This window comes from Plecotus auritus (assembly GCF_963455305.1).
Source record: "Plecotus auritus genome assembly, chromosome: 6".
Lineage (NCBI taxonomy): Eukaryota > Metazoa > Chordata > Mammalia > Chiroptera > Vespertilionidae > Plecotus > Plecotus auritus.
The window spans coordinates 93,022,753-93,043,913 of record NC_137773.1 but is presented as its reverse complement, the minus strand read 5'-3'; the positions used below and the strand labels follow the sequence as shown (position 1 = coordinate 93,043,913).

Sequence of the window (21,161 nt, the reverse complement as noted above, 5' to 3'; positions counted from 1 at the left end):
ACTAGGCCCACACTAACCCTACCACGGCCACCGAAATGTGAGGAATGCCCAGACCCAGACCGCCACGCGGGACGAAGTGAACCCTGCGGCCACTGCCACCCCTCACATCTGAGCGCGCTCTACTTTCCCGCGCACTGCGAGGCCCAGTCCCGGGCATGCGCAACGCCAGCCTTTGCCGCTCACGCCCCGCCTCTTGCCCGTACCACTAATGGCACCACCCACCGCCCCGCAACGCGCACGCGCGCTTACGCACTGACTTTCGGGAGTTGTAGTTTCAATGCGGCGGGCCCCGCAAGTCCAGTGGCCGCGCTTCGGTGCCGCGGTGCCCAAGGGACGAGACGGAAGTAGGGTGGCCACCCCGGGGACCGAGGACCCTGGGTCGGCGGTCGCGGGGCGCCAGCGAGGGGCGCAGGGCTCTGGAAGGGCGCGTGCGCGGCCATAGGCCCCGGGGGAGGAGGCAGGGCAAGGCTAGGCGTGGGGGCCGTGGCCTGGGCATCTAGCCTGGAAGATGCACAAGAGGAAGGGAACCCCGGGACCCCCGGGCCGAGGCGCCGCCGCTGCCCGCCAGGTGAGTCTGTACCCCGCGGCCCCGCCTAAGGAACCCTCCCCACCCCTCAGGGAACCTGATCTCCACCCCCCAGGTGAGCCCTGGTCCCCTTCCCCCAAGTGAGGTTTGACCCCCAAAGTGCGGCCTACTGGACCTGGCTCCCCAGCTTCTGGCGCCCCGCCCTAGGCTCAGGGCCACCTGTTGCCACACAGCCCCAGTAGGGGAGGGGAAGGCCTCGACTTGGGAGAAGGACAGGTACTACTCGCCTGACCCGAGCAGCTTTGAACCCTCCCATCAGCCAGGCCAGGTCAAACTCTTTTTATCCCCATTATAAAGATGAGGACACTGAGGCCCAGAAAGGTAAAGACACCTGGCCATGGTCACAGGGATTAACAGGTTGGCCAGAGCTAAGTGCAAATCCAGAGCTGCTGCCATGAGCCCACAGGACTGTGGCTGGGTCCCTTCTGCTCTCCCATCTCCCCTGTCCCCAGCACCCGGGAGAGTTTGATTTTTCTCAGCTTTGATGGGAGGAGCCCAGGCCATTGTTTAGTACCCAGGTGTTGGAGTCTGGCTAACCTGAAGTTCTCTCCTAACCACTGCACAGTGGATATTTGGCCTCACAGCTCTCAGCCTCAGTTTCCTTATCTGTAAAATGGAGGCCCTAAGAGCCCCTATGTCATAGGACAGGTGTGAAAATTCATTGGAATAGTTTATGGTAAGTGCTAGAACATAGCACTCAGTAAATATTATTGTCATTGTTAATAGTATTAGAAGGAGCCATACATAATTGCCAATATTGGGTCATTTTTGATCCATAGAAAGGACAATTTTGTATAGTTCATCCTAATATTATCATGTCATGATGGGTCATTAACCAAGATAGACTAGGATAGGAAAATGGTCAGTTACATAGCAAAGACCCCACTTTCAAAGTCATGTTACTGTCAGGGCTTCTATTTACTTTTTTTTTTTTAATCCTCACCTGAGGATATTTTTCCATTGATTTTTAGAGAGAGTGGAAGAGAGAGGAAAAGACAGAGAGAAACATTGATTGGTTGCCTCCTGCATGAGCCCTGACCAGGGCCTGAATAGGGAGAAGCCTGCAACCGAGGTACGTGCCCTTGACCGAAATCGAACCCAGGACCTTTTGGTCCACAGGCCGATGCTCTAGCCACCAAGCCAAACCAGCTGCCCCCTCTGCTGAGGATGCTGAAGGAAAAGCCCAGGTGTGCAGTGTGGCCGTGCTTTGGGCAGGGTGTGGGGCCTGCTTTCCCTACTGATTTCTGCAAGCAGCGAATCATGGGTGTGGACTCAGAGCAGGGAACGGGATCTCTCCACTTGCCCTTTGCCCCATGTTGATCTATGCCAGCGGGGGCTGGCCATCTTGAGACACCTGTTGCATTCTGGGCCTGTTCCAGATTTCTGACACTCCCCAGGGAAATGGCTTTTGCCACAAGGCCTGGGTTCTCTTCCTCCCAAGGGTTCCCTGGGTAATCATGGCTAGGTGTGGTGCATCCCAAGGTCTGACTGGACTCTTTTCTGTTCCCACAGCTGGGTCTGCTGGTTGATCTCTCCCCGGATGGCCTGATGATCCCTGAGGATGGAGTTAACAATGAGGAACTGGAGGCTGAGTTCTTGGCTTTGGTTGGGGGGCAGCCTCAAACCCTGGAGAAGCTCAGAGGCAAAGGTGAGACTCTCAATCCATCCCTGGAACATTTCCTGAGCTCCACTGTGGGCCAGGCTCAGAGCTGGGTGCTGGGAAGACGGGGGAAAGGAGACAGAGAAGGTCCTTGCCCTCCTGAAACCACAGTCTGGGTTAAAGGTTAAGCTATCAACTCTGTACCCAGAGTGAGGGTTCAATCCCAGCTCAGCCACTTACTGGCTGTGACTTAAAGAGTCCCAGCACCTGTGTGGGCCTCAGTTTCCTCATTGACAAATGGGAATAAACCACACTTACAGGAATTAATAGTCAAGTGTTCTTAAAGCACTTCACACAGGACCTGGTGAGTTGTCCAACCTACTGTCCTGTGATTGGGGTGGCGATGGGGGAAGCACAGAGTATTGGAAGACACCTATGAGCTGGGAGGGGATTCTTGGAGGAGGCACACATAATGGGGAGGGCCACATGAAGAGGTGAGCACTTCTGGGAGGGGTCACAGCACGTGCAAATGCCCTGGGGGAGATGGCATTGGGCAGAGGATTCTAAAGTGGTCAAGTGGGGCTGGAGCCCAGACAGCTAACATAGCCTTTATACCTTTTAGCTAATACAGTAGATCCTCATTATCACAAATTCTGTAATTGTGAATTCACCTACTGGCTAAAAGTTATTTGTAACTCCAAATCAATACATGAGGCTCTTTTGCAGTTATTCTTGGATGTGCACAGAGCCACAAATAGTTTGAGTCACTCAACTTGCCCAGTGTCCCACAGTGAGAAAGTTCCAGAGCCAGAGTTTGAACTCAGGCTTCATAAGGAAGGGATAAGGCCAGTGAGGTCTCTGGGAAGCAGGATTGTGCCTGCTGGATCTAGGGCATTGGGTACCATGGAAGTGCCAGGAGGGAGCCATGCTGCCCCATTGCCTGCTCTCTTATTCTCCGGGGCTGTGGGTGACTGGGATGGGAGACTGGGGATTCTTGAAGGATCCTGGTCCACCTGGCACCTCCCCCTGCTGCCAGGTCCCCTGCCCATGGAGGCCATTGAGAAGATGGCCAGCTTGTGCATGAGAGACCCGGATGAGGATGAGGAGGAGGTGACAGACGAGGAGGATGTGGAAGCTGATGATGACCTGCTGGTGAGTGTCCAGAGTGGGGCAGGAGGGTTCCTCCCATTGTTGCCCCATCCACTGGGCACACATGCAAGCCTCTGGCCTTGTGTCCCTGCAGGCGGAGCTTAATGAGGTCCTTGGGGAGGAGCAGAAGACTTTGGAGTCCCACCCTCCTGTGGTCCAGGTAGATCTCTGACAACCCTGTTCCCTGTAGTCCAGGGTTCAAGGCTTTCCCTTGTGACCTCTTAGCCATGTGACTTCAGGCAGATGATGGGACACCTCTGAGCCCCAGTTCTCTATACTAGGAAAGGGTATGATAATTTCTGTCCCTCCGAGGTGGGGGCAACTGGCCCAGGGGTGACATGGCTGGTGTGCAGTAGGCCCTCAACCAAGAACACCTTCAGGGTGGGCCAAGTTGGGTCACCACCCACCCACACCATGCCCTTGGCCCCTCCCACAGCCAAAAGCCACAGCCCCCAGCCCAGGGTTGGAGGCCACCTTGCAGGAGAGGCTGGCCCTCTACCAGACAGCGATTGAAAGTGCTAGGCAAGCCGGAGACAGTGCCAAGATGCGGCGCTATGAGCGGGGACTTAAGGTGAGTGGGCAGACAGGAGGGTGCTGGGACCCCACCACTGCCCCTGCACTCAGCTCTGTGCTCTTCCAAAACCCACATTGACACCTTCTTTCAGACACTGGAAAACCTGCTGGCCTCCATCCGGAAGGGCAGTGCCATTGACGAAGAGGACATCCCACCACCCGTTGCTGTGGGGAAGGGCCCAACAGCCACATCTAGCCACACTCCTGCACCCACCCTGCCAGGCTCTGTGAACCTGCCGGCCCCAGAACCCAGGGTCACAGTAGAGGGTCCTCCTTCCACTGCCCCAGCCTCATCACTGGGCTTGGCTAAGCCCCAGCTGCCCCCAGGTAGGCTAGGAGCAGGGATGTTGACATGGGCTGTCGGAGGATATATTCAGTGGTTGACCCCTCTCTGAGGGTTTAGGCCCTGTACCGATTGTTAGATATTATAAGCACTTCTTCCTTTCCAAGGTCTGCATGCCTCTGCAGTTCATGAATACCTTTTCTTTCGTGTGTGATCGTACTAAAATATATATAACCTGCCATGTGTCATTTTAACCATATTTCAGTGTGTGTAACTGAGTAGCATTATTACGCAACCATCACCCCAAACCGAAACTGTCTCCATTAAACCCTAACTCCCCATCTCCATCTCCCTCCCCCAGCTCCTAGTGACCTCTATTCTGCTTTCTCTCTATGAATTTGCCTCTTCTAGTTATTTCATATAAGTAGAACCATACACTATTTGTCCTTTGCTGTCTGGTTTCTTTCACTCAGGATAACATTGCAACTTGTCTCAGAACCTGATTCTTTTTTTAGGGCTGAATAACATTCCCACATACAGAGTTTTAAGTGAATAATTCTCAAGCACTCAACTTGTCTGTCTTTTCTACTGAAACTCACCTGGCTGGAGGACGCACCTACCTGGAGGTTTTTCTTCTCAACCTCCCGCTCTGGGGTCGCCCTCCTCCCACTATAGGGAAGAAATACGCAACCTCTCCCTTCTAGAATCTGTTCTGGGGCAAACGCTTCCCGACAGGAACCAATCCGATGGTATAAAAGGATGGTCTGGGTTGAGAATGTGAACACGGGGTCTTTAATTCCTTTAGCAGCCAGGCTGGTCTCTAAGCCATTGTTTTTGGTGAAGGAGGTCTATTGGAAATTGTCACCTGAAATTCTTGGTTGAAATCACCCCAAATTTTTCACGATGGGGTTTTTGGCATATAGGTTGGCAGGGGTTTGGAGAATTGTGGTGTGATGTGGCAATAACAAGACTCTGTCTCTTCCCATCTATTTTTTGGTGTGAACCAGGTTTCTCTACACTTTAAAAAAGGAAAAAATAAAGTAGGAAAGGAATGAATGGGAATCAGGAGCTAAATGTTAGGAGGTGGACCCAGCCTTTACTGTGTCAACAAGAGGTGCCTTGCCAATAAAATTTTACCCTTGGTTTGTAAAGGTATTTATCAGAAAGCTAGAGATATTTATACTATGCTCAATTACGTGCTAAATATAATTGTAACAGTAATTCAACCCCAGGAGAAAATTTTTTAATGCTGAGAGAGACTTGCAATAATAAATCAATCAAATATCAAGGTGTTTAGGTTCAACCTGTACACACCTTCTCAGGCGAGTGCTCTCAAACTGAAAGCCCTGGGTCCAGTTGTTAGTATGCAAAAGTACAATGCAGACTGTTTCCCAGGTGCTTCTAGGATTTGTGGTCACTGGGTGGTGTATCTGTTGTGCTTTGTTTGTTGTTGTTGTTTGTTTTTTAAATATATTTTTATTTATTTCAGAGAGGGGAGAGAGAGAGAGAGAAAGAGAAATATCAATGATAAGAGAGAATCATGGATCAGCTGCCTCCTGCATGCCCCACGTGGGATCCAGCCTGCATCCTGGGCATGAACCGTGACCAGAATCAAACTGTGACCTCCTCCTGCTTCATAGGTCGATGCTCAACCACTGAGCCACACCAGCTGGGCTTGTGCTTTGTTTTTTTATACCAACAACTTCCCTATTACTTTCAATTTAGAGATACTTCCTCTGAAAACATATTGAGCTATTATTTGAAACTAACTAAATTGCTGTTTAAAAAGCAGTTTAATCCTCTGTTTCCCAGCTTTACCAACACACCACACAAGTGTATTTTGGTTACAAATGTATGATAGGGTAGTCAAAAAAGGCTTTCAAGTCCCCACATAGATAATGTTAGGATTAAATTCTGTGGGGGACGTGGATAGAAAGAAGAGAAGAAGTATGAAATTTCCAACTGCTGAAGGCGAACCCTGGTAAATGTTTTGTAAGTAAATGTTGGTATATATTCAGAAGAATTGAAAGCAGAGACAAGAAGATTTATTTGCACACCCATGTTCATAGTAGCATGATTAAAAGGTAGAAGCAATCCAAATATCTATTGATGGATGGATAAACAAAATAGTATATCTGTACAATGAAGTATTATGCAGCCTTAAAAAGGAAGGACATTCTTGCCCTGGCCAGGTGGCTCGGTTGGTTGGAGTGTCATATCATACACCAAAAGGTGGCAGGTTCGATTCTTGGTCAGGGCACTTACCTAAGTTGCAAGTTTGACCCCTGGTTGGGGCACATATGGGAGGCAACCGATCAATGTTTCTCTCTCCTTCTCTCCCTCTCCCCTCTCCATCCCCCCCTTTCCCTTCCCCTCTCCCTCTCTCTATAAAAATCAGTAAAAAAAATACCCTCTGGTGAGGATTTAAAAAATAATGTAAATCAAAGGGAAGGACATTCTGACACATGCTACAATGTGGATGAAACTTTTGGATGTTATGTGAGATGAAATAAGCCTGTCATGTAAGAATAAATACTGTCTGATTCTACTTATGTGAGGTTCCTAGAGGAATCAAATTCAGAGACAGAATGGTGGGTGCCGGGGTTTGGGAGAGGAGGAATGGGGAGTTAGTGTTTAATGGGGACAGAATTTCATTTTGGAAAGATGAAAGTGTTCTGTTCTGTGGATGGATGGTGGTGATGGCTGCACAGCAAATGGATGTACTTAATGCCACTGAATTGTATGCTTGAAAATGGTTAAGATGGTGAATTTTGCCTTATTTGTATTCTGTCTTAGTTTTAAAAAATTAAAAAACGAATATTGATGAGTTCCAAATCATCATAGTAGTTAAAATATGTTAGGCTTAAAAGAGTGGTGCGATGCTTTTCTTTTTCAAATGTAAATATTTGCAAGATACTGGGAATGACAACATTGGCCACTTTTGAAACTTAAGATGAAAAAGTTTTAGATGTCAACTTAAAAATGCTTAATGGTACAGCAAATTTTCCAAAAAATTTGGGGCACAAAACAGCAATGGCTTTGGAGCCTGCCAGGCCTAAGCTGAGTCCCCACCATGCAGTCTTCAGGCTGTGTGACCTTGGGGAGACAGCATCCCCTCTCTGAGCCTTAGTTCTCATGTCTATAAAATGAGCCTAAGAACAGTTTTTGCTGTGAGAATAGAAATGGTCTGTATGCTCTTCTCCCTGCCAGGTCCCTGCAGCACTGGCCCCCTGGCTCAGTTGCAAAGCCTCCAACGTGAGTACAAGCTGGCCGCCCTTCATGCCAAGCAGAAGGGAGATACCTCCGCTGCCACCAGATACTTCCGTGTGGCTAAGGTGTGTCCAGACTGGACGACAGTGTCGTATGGAAAGGACAGGATGCTTCCAACATTACATGGTGGCAAAGAACGTGGGCTCTAGAGTCAGACATACCTAAATTCGAATTCCGGCTTGATCAATCCCTAGGTGTCATTAGTTTACCCTTTCTGTGAAATGGTCCTAAGTGTGAGAAGAGGCTTAAGCAAGATGGGACAGAGGAAGGGGCAGAACTGGGAGTCCTCTGTCACTTGGCAGGGCATGGAGGCTCCCCATAGGGACCTGGCTCCAGCTCCAGCCTCTCTTGACCCCCTTCCTTCTCACAGAGCTTTGATGCTGTCTTGGAGGCCCTGAGCCGCGGGGAGCCTGTGGATTTGTCCCGCTTGCCCCCTCCACCTGGTAAGGACCCCACTTGCCCACCTCCCAGGACTATTGGAGGCTTCCACTGACTTCCTGATATTGCCGCCCCTTTTGGTCAGGCTCGGAGACCCGCTCAGGCCACACCAGCCTGGGGGTAGGGGCGGCCACAAGCAAGCCCCTCATTGCACTGGACTTCTCTGCCCCCAGACCAGCTGCCCCAAGACCCACCATCACCGCCACTGCAACCTCCGACTCCCACCACGGTGCCGTCCACACCAGGTAGGCTCCTGGGACTTTGGGTGGGCAGGCGGGCCAGGGCAAGACAGTCCCCTTTCTCCCTTTCCAACACTCTTAACCCTGCCCCCACCCTCATTGGGCCCAGAGGTTCCCCCACCCCCAAGGACTCTCCTGGAAGCACTGGAACAGCGGATGGAGCGATACCACGTGGCCGCAGCCCAGGCTAAGACCAAAGGGGACCAGCGGAAGGCTCGCATGCATGAGCGCATTGTCAAGGTGCATGGGGGCTGAGTGGGTGGGTGGGCAGCACCTGGAGACCGTGCCAAGGGAGTCCTAATACCTGTGTCCCCCACAGCAATACCAAGATGCCATTCGAGCCCATAAGGCTGGCCGAGCTGTGGATGTTGCTGAGCTGCCAGTGCCCCCAGGTAGGCCCTGCCCCTCCCTCCAGCCTCTGAGCCTTTGCAGGTCCTAATCCCTCTGACTGTACAGGCTCAGGAAGTTGATTGCTACACATTCAGGAATTCGGAAAGCTTGTTAGGCAATTTGTAGCTTAAAATCAGTACAGTTGGAGTCTTTACACCTTGGAACTTGGCCAACACTAAAAATCAGGGGGTTTTATTTGAAGAGCCTGTTGGCTAGCCCACTGCTGTCTGATCTTTCCTTTTCTTTGTTTGACTCACTCCTTCCTAGTCATCAGCTCTTCGGCTTTATAGATACCTACTCAGCCTCCCATTAACTGCCCCAGTGAGTTGGAGGCCTCCTTTGGGTTCTCAGAGCTGCCTGTGCATCCCTTCTAAGAGCAGTGATCTCTCTGCACTTTGGTCCCCCAGGAGTCCCCCCAGGCCCAGGACCAACACTTGCACCCAGCACAGCAGCTCACAGTGCTTGCTTGTTGGAGTCTGGTCAAGGTCCAGGGTCAGGCGAGAGGAGCCAAGAGACAAGAGGGAGGCAGTCTGGTGTCTATACCAAACCACCAGCAGCTCCTTCCTGCATTTAAAGTGGATTCAAAGACCCAAGGCTCCTTTGGATCGGGTGGAACCCACCTCTCCACCATCATGGCACAGGTTTCTCTCTCCTGACCGGGCTCTGACTGGCCGCCCAGGCTTTCTCCCTATCCAGGGCCTAGAGGCCTCCGAGTCCACCCAGCCGAGCCTGGTGGGGGTCCTGGAGACTGCTATGAAGCTGGCCAACCAGGATGAAGGCCCAGAAGACGAAGAGGATGAGGAGCCTAAGAAGGTATGAGGGGCTGGGTTCTTGGGGTGAGGCAGGGAGTGATAGCAAAGTAAATCCTGACAGTCCCAATCTTGAGCCAGAAAGAACTGGCCTCGTTTCTTGGCCCTGCCACTTCCTGATCATGTGGCCATGGGCAAGTCATTTTGTTCTCTGAGTCTCAGTCTCCTCATCTATAAAGTGGGCATAGTCCTAGTCCCTACCTTCAAAGATTCAAGGAGAACAGGACTGTATGTTGTATTTAGTGCTGAGGAAACAGAAATTAAGCTGGTCACTATTGTCAGTGTCAGGCCCTGACTACTTGGGGAGTGGCCTCATCATAGGTGCTGGAAACGATCTGACTTTCTCTCTGTCCTCAGCAGCCCAACAGCCCTGCAGCCCCCACAGCCCAGCCCAAGGTGCCACCCTCAAAGGCTCCCCAATCAGGATCCACCTCAGCAGCTAAAGCAGCCCCCAAAGGCACATCCACCAGAGGTAGGTGCCCCCTCCACACCCTGACTGCCTGTCACCTGGCCATAGGCTGGGCAGCACCCGCAGATGCCCCTGTGCCCACAGCCCAGCAGCAGTTGGCCTTCCTGGAGGGCCGAAAAAAGCAGCTTTTGCAGGCTGCATTGCGAGCCAAGCAGAAGAACGACGTGGAGGGCGCCAAGATGCACTTGCGCCAGGCCAAGGGGCTGGAGCCCATGCTGGAGGCCTCACGCAACGGGCTGCCTGTGGATATCACCAAGGTGAAACCTCTGGGCCGGTTAGACCTTCCCAGGTGCTCGTCTGTTGGGCTGTGGCCAATTAGCAGCCATGTGACTTGGAATATATTAGTCAGGATGCGGGTTAAGCTGCTGTAACAAATAGGCTCTTCCTAAGAGACTGGTTAAACAAGACAGATGTTTATGTTTCTTGCATGTAACACTCAGGGTGCTCTGGGCTCTGAAAGATAAAGCCCTTTAAAGCCCAGGTTCTTTCCATTTTGTTGTTCTGCTGCACCTGAGGAGGTTGTCCTTGTGCACGTGGTCCAAGTGCACTACTAATCTGTCTGCATCCCGTTCATGGGAAGTCATGAGGGAGAAAAATTGCAGGCCAAGCAGTTTCCTCTAAAGGAAGTGGCATGGAATTGTCATCTTTACTGCTCACCTCCCATTGCCCAGAACTGAGTCACATGGTTGCACCTAGGTGCAAGGGAAGCTGAGACATGTCTCTTGCGGGGCGGCCATGTACCCTGTCAGAACTCACCTCCCATTGCCCAGAACTGAGTCACCTAGCTGCAAGGGAAGCTGAGACATGTCTCATGCGGGCCGGCCATGTACCCAGTCAGAACTCCATTATTAGGGAAGAGGGTATGGATCAGATTTGGGGGAAGTAGTTAATAGATTCTGCCACTTTGGTCAGGACTATCCACCTCTCTCTAAGCATCACTTTTCTCTTTGGTGAAGAAAGCAAGGGCAGAGGCCAAAGCAGTGGTCAGGGAAGGCCTCTCCAAAAAGGGATTAGGGCGGGCCTGCTCATTGCTGACCAGCAGGCCCCTCTCCATGAGCCTTGTCTTTCCAGGTGCCACCCGCCCCTGTCAACAAGGATGACTTCACCCTGGTCCAGCGGCCTGGCCCTGGTCTGTCTCAGGATTCTATCCGGCGCTACGGTGAACTCACCAAGCTCATAAGGCAGCAGCATGAGGTGAGGGGGCCCCTGGCCTGGGTCAGCAGGGTTCCCCCCCGAGTCATGGCGCCTCAACCTTCCCTTCACTGTCTTCTGCCTCACCAGATGTGTCTGAACCATTCTAACCAGTTCACTCACCTGGGCAACATTGCCGAAACCAGCAAGTAAGTGCCCCCATGCCCACCCCTGCCTGATGTGTGCACTCCCAGCCTACCTCTGGGACCAGGGACCTGAGCAGAGCCCTCTTATGGCAGATTTGAGAAACTAGCAGAGGACTGTAAGCGGAGCATGGAGACTCTGAAGCAGGCCTTCGCCCGGGGTCTCCCCACGCCCTCTGCCCGCTTTGAGCAGAGAACCTTCAGCGTCATCAAGTAAGGTCCCAATGGCCCCTGGCCCAGATGCCCCCTTGAGGAGGGGTTTGCCCTCCCCACAAGCTGGTGGAGGACTTGCCTCTGGAGGAGAGTTTGGGTGGGTGGTGGGAGCATAGCACACTCAAGGGCCCTGAGGCAGGCATGAGGTGTGAGTGAAGGATGGCAAGTGAGGGGGTGTTAACAGTGACACCCCTTGGAAACAGTGTAGAGGTGTGCCCTGTCAGGGGCCCATAGGATGGCAGTTGTTGGTCCTGCTTCAGTAAAGTGTTCCCACACTCTGGATAGTTGGGGTAATTACTCCCACTTATAGAAATTAGGTGCAAAAAATCTGGGGTAACCTAGGATAACCACCTAGGAAAATCCACACCATTTACCCTGGCTTTCCCACGTCTGCATGGCCTGGCTCCTTGTCACTTCCTTTCTATCTGTTGTCCCCAGTTTGCTCGCCTCCTGCCACACAGACCTCTTTTTGGTCCCTCAGACACACCAAGCATGTTCCCACTCAGGGCCTTCACCCCAGCGATGTGCCCTGCCCCGACTCTATTCCCCATGTAGCATCTCTATGCAGCACCTTCTTGACATTCAGCATCACCTATGATGTCACCTGAGAGGCCCTCCCTGACCACCCTATCTAAAGCAGCCCCTCCTGAGCACACTTCAGTCTTTCTCCTATTTTAATTCTTTGCAGAGTTGCTTTATTTCTTTATTCATTGGGCATTTTTTCACTCAGTCAGCTCAGGTTCCATGCACACAGAGATGGGTCTCTCTCATTTACTTCTGTATCCCCAGCATCAAGACCAGCATGATCAAGAACACAGGATGGCACATAGTAGGGCTTCCAGAAATATTGTTAAATGAAGGGAAGGTCCCCAAGCCATGAGGTCACTGGCTGGTACTTAGTAGGTACTCAAGTAATATCAAATGAAGAGAAGGCCTATAGCAGTTAGGCTACTGGCTGGCACATAGTAGGTACTAAATAAATGTGTGCAAACTAAAGAATACCCAAAAGTTAGTCATTGGCGGAATTGGACAGAGAACTCTAGTTTGTCTAATTCTAAAACTGGAGCTCAGGAGCTGAGACACCCCTAAAGGCAGTGTGGGATTTGTTCCCTACCCCTGCTGAAGGAAAAGGTAGGGGGGGGTAGTAAGGTTGAGGTGCCTCTGTCTCCCCACCTGCCCTCCTGGAAGGATCTTCCCAGACCTCAGCAGCAATGACATGCTCCTGTTCATCGTGAAGTGCATCAACTTGCCCACACCTCCAGGTGAGGGGGCGCCAGGCAGGGGTCAGGGCTCTGGGGACCACCTCTGCCCAGCTGTGACCTTTGTTTGCCCACAGGGCTGTCCCCTGGTGATCTGGATGTCTTCGTTCGGTTCGATTTCCCCTATCCCAATGTGGTATGTGGAGAGCCAAAGAGAGATGGGCTCAAGCCCCATCAGGATGGGAAGTGGGTTGGGCAGGGGTCCCAGGCCAGGCCCCAGGCCCTGAGCTTGCCTGCCTCTTGACTGGTCCCAGGAAGAAGCTCAGAAAGACAAGACCAGCGTGATCAAGAATACAGATTCCCCTGGTAATTCATGGGCAACAGGTACCCCCTGCCCTCTGCAGAAATGACATGAGACCATAGCTGACCCCTCTCTCCTTCCCTGAGCAGAGTTCAAGGAGCAGTTCAAACTCTGCATCAATCGCAGCCACCGAGGCTTCCGAAGGGCAATCCAGACCAAAGGCATCAAGTTCGAAGTGGTCCATAAGGGGTAAGCTGGGGGGTCAGGCACTGCATAGGCTCTGAGGGAGGGGAAGCTACTCTGGGCCAACCATCCTGTGTCCCCTCACATACATAGAGGCCTGTTCAAGACCGACCGGGTCCTGGGCACAGCCCAGCTGAAGCTGGATGCCTTGGAGACGGCATGTGAGGTCCGGGAGATCCTTGAGGTAAGAGGTGACATTAATTTAATGTTCCATTATGGCCATGTCACTCATTAACATTACTCAGATGCTCCCTGCCCTGAGCCTCCCAAGGGTCCTCTCTGCTGACCCAGCCCCTCCCCTGGGAGTTGAAGACCTCCTTACTCCCAGCCCCTAATACTTCCAACACCTGTTCCATTATGACCAGTTGGTGTCTCAGTCTCACCCATGGGCTCATATTTTGGAAATCACCTTGGTTCTCCCTGATCCCAGCCCTGGGACTCCAGCCACTGCCTGCTTCCCAGCAGCCTCCCCTTATGCCCACCCAGGTCCTGGATGGTCGCCGGCCCACAGGGGGACGGCTAGAAGTGATGGTCCGAATTCGAGAGCCACTGACATCCCAGCAATTAGAGACAGTGACTGAGAGATGGCTGGTCATTGACCCCGTGCCAGCAGCTGTGCCCACAGTGAGACCCCCACCCAGCAGCAACCCCAGGGAGGGAGGCTTGGTTCAAGGGGAGCCAAGACTCACAACACTGGTTTTGTCCTCTGAAGCAGGTTGCTGGGCCTAAAGGGAAGGCCCCTCTCATGCCTGCCCCTACAAGGGAGCCAGGAAACAGGTAAGTGGCTAAGCCAGGCCATGCTGGAAAGAACCCCTCTTCCCATCTCAATCCTTCCTGGACAATATCTCATCAGGCACAAATTGGAGCATGTCCTTTTCCCCTTTAAAACCTTTCCTGGCTCCCTTTCTTCTGGAGGATCCAATTCAACTCCAGCTTGATCGTTAAGATCTTTTTGATCTGACCATTGTGAAAATATCCAGCCTTCTCTCCCCCACTTCCTACTACTGGTTCATGGCTACGCCTAGTTTTCACTGTCCTCTTGGGGTCTATGTTACAATGCCCGGAGCACCTCTACCTTACACTTGTTCCCTATTCCTCTGCCCAGCTCTGACTCCTATGGGTCCCAAATTGGCTGTCATCTCCAGGAAGCCCTCTCTGACTGCCTGGCACAGGCATTGCAGTTGCCTGTGAATACAGTTGCCTTGAGTGTACATCATTGCCACTAGGGTGTAGGCTGAGCAACATTGTGGTGGGCCTGGCTTGTTCCCCAGTATCCAACATGTCAAATAAATGGAGTCAGGGATGAGGGATCCTTGTAGACCCTCATCCCTATCCCCACCCCATAGATCTGCCCGGCCCCTGCATAGCCTTAGCGTGCTGGCCTTCGACCAAGAGCGTCTGGAGCGTAAGGTGAGTGCCCACCCACTGGGCTTGGTGGGGCAGGATTGTGGGGTCTGCAGGCTTAAGCAGGGCCCTCTCAGCCCCCTTTGTACCCCACTCCCTCAGATCCTGGCCCTCAGGCAGGCACGGCGGCCAGTGCCCCCGGAGGTGGCCCAGCAGTATCAGGACATCATGCATCGCAGCCAGTGGCAGAGGGCACAGCTGGAGCAGGGGGGCCCAGGCATCCGGCGAGGTGGGGGCTCAGGGACAGGCACACGGGGGAGGGGCAGTGGCAGTGGCCCCATTCTGACCCCCTCCCACCCTCAGAATACATGGCCCAGCTGGAGCATCAGCTGCAGTTCTACACAGAGGCTGCTCGGCGCCTAGGCAACGAGGGCAGCAGGGTGAGCCGGGTGGAGTTCGGGTGGGTACTGAGGGACTGGGGCTGCCACGGGCTTCCCACTGACTACCCGTTGGATCCCCAGGAAGCTGCAAAGGAGGCACTCTACAGGCGGAACCTGGTTGAGAATGAGGTGAGCAGCTCAAGTGTTGGGGTGGGGGTGGGCAGCTGTGGCCATGGCCCCCCTGACCCCTGTGGACTTCTGCAGCTCCAGCGGCTCCGCAGGTGAGGGGCCAACGGGGCTGGCCGCCCTGGAGATCCGGGAGCAGGCTCAGGCCCTAGTGCTGGGAGGAGCTGACATGGCCACGGCTTCCGACCAGACAAGCAGACAATCAGCGGACAATCGGTTCTGGATGGACTCATCCCCTGCTGGGCCCACCCAGCCTGGCCAGAGCCTCCCTGGCAGGGGGCAGCAGGGATGGTGCCTACCAGGCAGCCTGTGCCCCTGGCCTGTTCCGGAGGTAGAAGAGTGGCTTGGACCAAGCCCTGAGAGCCCCTGTAAGCACTTTACTTCCTGTCCCTCCCCGGCCTTAATCCTTAAGCCCTCCCATACCCAAAGAAGCCTCTGAGAGCAGCCAGATCCTGGCTGCCTCCCCAGAGGGGTGCCCTGGCCCAGCTAGGCCCCAGGGTTGACACACAGAATAAACAGCCAGGGCCACACCCGGCTCTCCATCTTGCCTTTGTTTCTTGCCCTCAGTGGCCGCTTTGGGTCTTTCCCCACACACACACATCCTCCCCAGGGGTAGTAGAAGGGAAGGTGCCTGGGAGGAGGAGTGTCTGCAAAGGATGTGTTCTTGCATGTGAAGGCCCATGCATCTGTCAGGGGGTCTGTGGCTGCCTGAGGGTGCCTGCCCTACCATGCATTTAATCTTCACGTATAAACCCAGATATGCCCAGTGGCCTTGGGTATATCTGGGTTTAGAGGTGTGGTCAGGCCATACGTGGTGGTGCTTGGTGACCCATGTATTTCTCAGGGCTTCAAAATCTACCCCTGCCACTCACTAGCCACAGGACCTGGGTCAAATTGCCTGATCCGCTTAGCATCCTACAGCCTCAGTTTCCCCACTGGATATAAGGATGGTGAGAGCCCTTCCTGTACCACAACGTGAAGGGCACCTGATTGGTGGTGAGTGCTCCAAAGAATTAGGCTTTATTGTTGCTGTCTCCATCTGTGCAGGACCTGGCCAGCAGGGTCACCTGATGTGTGAGCTGCATGCCTCGGTCCCTCCCTCTGTGTGAGGTGCCCCAGCTTTCTAGCCAGCACTGGTTAGGTGGGCTTAGCCCGGAGGCCTGGGAGAGATGGGTTGAGGCCCCAGGTGGACACTGTCTCCTTAGTCCACAGACCGGCAGAACCCCTTAGGTCAGGGGCCCCCTGCCCGTGGTTGCCGTGGTTGCCGTGGTGCCGTGGATGGCAGCTGGATCAGGACCTGCTCAGGGTTACCCGTTGTGTCCACCACGCACAGGTGTGGGAGGCCCAGGAAGGCCTCAGGTGCAATGCTGGTCATGTGAAGCCTGTTGGCCCTGAACCAATAGGCAAGCATGAGGGCAGGTGCAAGGGTAGGGGGCCATAACCGTCCTGACCCCCTGGGCCTACTGAGGTCCCCACAGCCCACCATGGCCCTCCCCTGCCCATGTGGACCTGCCCAGCTGCCTGAGGGCACCTGAGGAAGAGGGCACGCAGGCTGGGTGTGCTGAGGAAGGCTTCGGGGCCCACATGGCTGATGCGGTTGCTCTGCAGGTGCAGCTCCTCAAGGGCCTCGGGCAGGTCGGGAGGCACGAAGGACAGCTGGTTGTGGCTGAGGTCCAGCACCTGGGCAGGTGGGCAGAGATGCCCTGTGATGGCTCTAGGCCCTGGGTCAACTGCTCAGCTAAGCCCCAAACCACTCTCCTCCCAAACCCTCATCCCCTCCATGCCCAGCCCAGTCCTGCCCCTTCTGGACCCTTTTTGAGGCTGCTGAAATCCTCCCCTTGGCAGTGGTAAACTGAGTCCTTTCTGGGGCAAGCCCTGCTATAGATGCTAGGGGCATAGACAAGTTCCCACCTACTGTGGGAGACACTGATTCAATTAGCCATTCGTGTAGATGGCACTTAATCCACATTTTCATGCCCCTCTAACACTGTCACTTACTTATGTTTGTTATTGATTGCTTTCTCCCTAAGCAGGGCGTTTATGCCAGGGCCAGAAATTGTGTCACTGTGGCCCACCTAGAACAGTGCCTGACACCCACAGAGGCTTTAAACTCTGGGATCAATAGTGGTGAGGAGCTAGAGGCCACTGAGGTGGTGGAGGGGGTGTCTCAGAGGACCAGGGGCAGGGACAGCACAGCCAAAGGCCTGGAAGCTGAAACTGTCTTATCTACCCCAGAGCTAGCCCCCCATGGGGGGCTCTTTTTGTGGTATCATCCAAGGGCCTTGTGGAGGAGGACCTGGGCAAGCAGGGGGATGGAAGGGCCATGGGGACAGTCAGTGTGGCTAACCAGCCAGCCTCTGACCTGGAGGGCCTGCAGCTCATGCCAGGTGCCGGGCTCAATGTCGCCCACTCGGAGTCGGTTATGTGCCAGGCTGAGCTCTCGCAGCTGGTCCAGGCCGGCCAACGGCTCGGGCTCTAGGGCCCGCAACTGGTTGCGTTGTAGCCGCAGGGTATGCAGGCCAGGGGGTAGGCCAGAGGGCACCCGAGTCAGCTGGTTGCCAGCCAGGTCAAGGCTGCGTAGGCCACGCAGCCGGCGGAAGGCCTGATGGTGCAAGCGGGCACTGGCCAGGTGGTTGTAGGCCAGATTGAGCTCGGCCAGGCGTGGTGTGGCTGCCAGGTCTCGGGCACCCAGTGCAGCCATGTGGTTGTGGGACAGCACCAGGGACCGCAGGCGGCGGGGCAGCGCCAGGGGCACACGCTCCAGCCTATTACCATAGACGTGCAGCGTGTGCAGGCCCCGCAGAGGCCGCAGTGCCCCTGCTGGCAGCCCCACTGCCCCGAGCTGGTTGTGCTGAAGCAGCAGGTAGCGCAGTCCCCGTGCCCCACAAAGCCGGGCTGCCTCCACCTGTTGGATGCGGTTCCGGCCCAGGTGCAGCACAGTCAGGGTGCGAGGCAGGCCAGCAGGCACCGCAGCCAGCTGATTGTGGGACAGGTCCAGGTACTCCAGGCGGTGCAGTTTGCTGGTGGGAGAGGGGACTGGCGTCGGTCTGGGTGCTCAGCCTCGTGAACCAGGTGATCTTGGGTAGAGGGCAGAAGGGCTGACGAGTGGTACTGAGATGTCAGCTGGAAATTCCAACTTTGGGGTGGTGAGTTGAGAGTTCTGGGTGGGAGGTAAACTTGGGGTGATCAAGGCAGGGTCTGGCTGAGGATTAGAGGTGGGGATGACCAGGACAGAGTTCTGAGTCCAGATCAGCATGAGGCAGCTGTGATGTTGGATAACAAGATGGGAGCACACGGTAGTTGGTAGCGAGGGTGGCTGCCCGGTGCTGGGCTGAGCTGGTGCACAGTGAGTGCTCACCAAATGAGGCCGTGGGGGTAGGAGTGATACAGAGGAGAGGACAGAGGGTGGCGGCCCCAGGCTCTGAATCCTCAGCCTCTACTCCCAGCACAAAGCTATATCCCATCCCATCTTGTCCCAAGCCCCACCTGAAGGTGGTGGCATCCAGGCCACTGTCTGTCAGCTGGTTATGTTGGAGGTAGAGCTCACGGAGGTGGGTCTGGCGGCTCAGGGCTCCTCGGGGTACCTTGGAGATGAGGTTGTTCTGGGAAGGGAGGAGAGAATGAAACCTAGGGTCCGGAATAGAGGGCAGTGGAGAGCCACAGAAGGCTCTTGAGTAAGGGAGTGATAGAGGAGGAGCTGACTTTAGCAAGGCTGCTCAGAGCACTTGACTTGTGCCAGTGGTAGAGACTCAGAGAAAGATATTGCTGACAGCTGGAATTTTAAGGGGACAGGGGGGCCTTCCAGGAGAGAGGTAAAGCGGGCCGGGGGCAGGGGGCAGGTGAAGTGAAGGAGGGGCACCTGCAGGTGGAGCCGCTCCAGAGAGGGTGGCAGGCTGGGCGGCAGGTAGCTGAGCTGGTTGTTGGAGAGGCTAAGGGTGTTGACAGCCTCAGAGCCGTGGAAGGCATCGGGGGGCAGGCCAGCGTTGCTCAGGTGGTTGTTGTGGAGGTACACGGACCTGAGGGGAGCCAGGCTGCTTCCACTGGCCTGCCCTCAGGCTCCCCACCACTCCCACTCTGCACCCCAGCTCAGGGCTGCCTTCAGTGTGCATGAGAGTGAGTGAGTGAGTGAGTGAGTGTGTGTGTGTGTGTGTGTGTGTGTGTAGTTCTCCAGACAGAGCATCCAGGGTCCTGTCTCCCCCAGACCCCCCAGGGCAGGCTCATGACCTCAGATCCCAGGGGCGGAGTGGCCTAGGCATGCCTGAGGCCTGGAGGGCCCCGAGATGGGCCAGGGGCTACCTGAGTGCTGGCTTCTCCCCAAAGGTGAGTGGGAAGATCTCCGTCACTTGGTTGGCAGCCAGATCCGCTACTCGGAGGGAACGAGGCAGAAACTGGGGGGCCACCGAGAGCTGTGGGAGCACAGTGTGCTGGTCCTGGTGGCACCTTCCAGCCCCTGCTGTTCCCTCTCTGCACTCTGCTGTGTGGCTGGCTGGGGTGGGGTGGGGAGTTGGGTGTGGGCTCACCTTGTTGTGGGCCACGTAGAAATGCTGCAGCTGGGTGAGGGACTCAAAGGCCTCGTCGGGCAGGCCTGGGAGCGGAGTGGGTATTGAGGGGACCCCAGGCCTGGTAGGGGGTAGGGGGCAGGGGGAGTCTGTGCTCCCAGCTGCCCCAGGGCTCCTGGCCTGGGACTGGCAGAGGCTCCTCCAGGCACCCCCTCCCAGTCCACAAAAGCCACAGCCCCCCCCCCCCCCGCCCCCGCCACCCCCATCCCGAGTTTCCATCCTGCTCAGCAAAGGGCAGTTCTGGGAACTGCCGCAGAGCTGCCCACAGACCCAGCATGGGGGAGGGAGAGGGCTGCTGGGGCCAAGCCAGGGAGGGCAGCCTCCTGTGTTCCCCCTCACCCTCAGAGGAGATGAGATTGTTGTGCAGATTGAGGGTTCGAAGACCACTGAGGCGGGACAGCTCATTGTAGGGGAGCTCCTGGAGCTGGTTGTTCTGGGGAGGGGGCATTCACACCCCTGAACCGGATGACCCTGAGCCCTCAACAAAAGCCCCCAGCCCTGATTCTCAGCTTCCCATCAGCCTAAGCAAGAGAACCCAACACCCCATTACCCCCATAGTTGATCCCAAATGCCTCATCACCCCTTAACCAAAAGGACATTGATCCCCAATGCCCCATCCACCCCTATAGTTGACTCCTGACATCCATCACCTTCACCCAGACAACCCTATAACTGTCAAGATTTTGACCCCCTGACACCCCCAAACTCTCAGCCCCTCCCACATCCAATATCTGTACTCCACCTCCAACACCAGGGCCAACTTTCATCATTGCCAATTCCCACACACCCAATGCCTCACCCCTGCATAAGGACCCCACACCCATCACTCAATTCCAGCATTTCCCATGCTTATCCCACGTCACCCCACCCTGTAATGTCCCCCCCCTCACCTGCAGGGAGAGGTGCTGAGCCTCCCTGGTGATGTTGTGGGGGAACACCCACAGGTCCAGGCCATCGCAGTCCACGGTGTCAGCCCGGGGGCAGGAGCAGCGCAGGGGGCAGGCCCGGGGCAGGGGCTGCGAGCTCTCTCCCATATGGGGGAAAGCAGGGTCCTCCATGCCGGGTGTAGTTGGGGGGCCCAGCAGCAGCAGGAGCAGCAGCAGCAGGCTCAGCCGCTGGGAGTGGAGGGACAGGTCAGGGTGTAGCCAGGTTGGGCACCATGTCGCCATGGTGACAGGAGCATCCCAGAGCGGGTACAGGGCAGGCAGGCCTCACCCTCATACCTTCCCCCACCCCACCTCACCATAGCCAGCCCCAGTTCAGCTGTCTTGCCCGAACTGCCGACCAGGGCTTCCTAATGGAAACCAGGCAGTCACCTCCTGGAGCCTCTGCTGTGGCCGCCACCGCCCCCCATCTCTTGGCACAGGCCACCCTCCCTGCAGGCTGTTCCCCCGGGGCCCAAGAGAGCTGGCCTACCCCCTTGCCTGCTTTGGGGAGGGTGGGTGGGCTGATGGATGGGGTGGTGAGAAAAGGCCAGCCTGTCCCCTTGGTTCCCCACCCCCAACCTCCAGCTCTGCTTGCGTAACCTCCGCCAGCTTGGGCTGGGCTACGGGAGCAAGGAATGTTTGGGGGAAAGCTAAGATTCACCCTGTCTGG

The 21,161-nt window shown here is 55.1% G+C and overlaps 2 protein-coding genes across 7 annotated transcripts; one reads left to right on the top strand and one right to left on the bottom strand.

Annotated features, from left to right (window-relative positions):
* Nucleotides 1–254: 254 nt before the first annotated feature.
* On the top strand, nt 255–15,558 carry CC2D1A (coiled-coil and C2 domain containing 1A). 6 transcript variants are annotated; one of them, XM_080672472.1, is made up of 29 exons: nt 255–568; nt 2,099–2,234; nt 3,223–3,338; nt 3,430–3,495; nt 3,772–3,906; nt 4,001–4,235; nt 7,402–7,526; nt 7,832–7,904; nt 8,073–8,144; nt 8,248–8,378; nt 8,458–8,530; nt 9,208–9,341; nt 9,695–9,809; nt 9,891–10,063; nt 10,878–11,000; nt 11,088–11,146; nt 11,237–11,353; nt 12,542–12,615; nt 12,690–12,748; nt 12,867–12,918; nt 13,003–13,102; nt 13,190–13,280; nt 13,583–13,720; nt 13,809–13,873; nt 14,443–14,506; nt 14,603–14,729; nt 14,804–14,880; nt 14,962–15,009; nt 15,085–15,558. In XM_080672472.1, the coding sequence occupies exons 1-29, from the start codon at nt 509–511 to the stop codon at nt 15,103–15,105; spliced, it is 2,859 nt and encodes a 952-aa protein (XP_080528598.1). In that variant the 5' UTR covers nt 255–508; the 3' UTR covers nt 15,106–15,558. The 6 variants fall into 6 exon arrangements, with proteins under 6 accessions (XP_080528598.1, XP_080528601.1, XP_080528599.1 ...); XM_080672475.1 differs by having other exon boundaries at nt 277–568; nt 9,698–9,809; nt 13,812–13,873; nt 15,085–15,553; XM_080672473.1 differs by having other exon boundaries at nt 277–568; nt 9,698–9,809; nt 15,085–15,553.
* A 679-nt stretch (nt 15,559–16,237) lies between these two features.
* Nucleotides 16,238–20,811, bottom strand: PODNL1 (podocan like 1; the record flags this gene model as incomplete). The annotated part of the gene is given in 10 exon segments (XM_080673961.1): nt 16,238–16,397; nt 16,538–16,686; nt 17,369–18,026; nt 18,493–18,608; nt 18,866–19,022; nt 19,303–19,412; nt 19,527–19,591; nt 19,905–19,998; nt 20,456–20,761; nt 20,764–20,811. Coding segments are annotated over 10 exon segments (1,863 nt in total).
* Nucleotides 20,812–21,161: the final 350 nt, after the last annotated feature.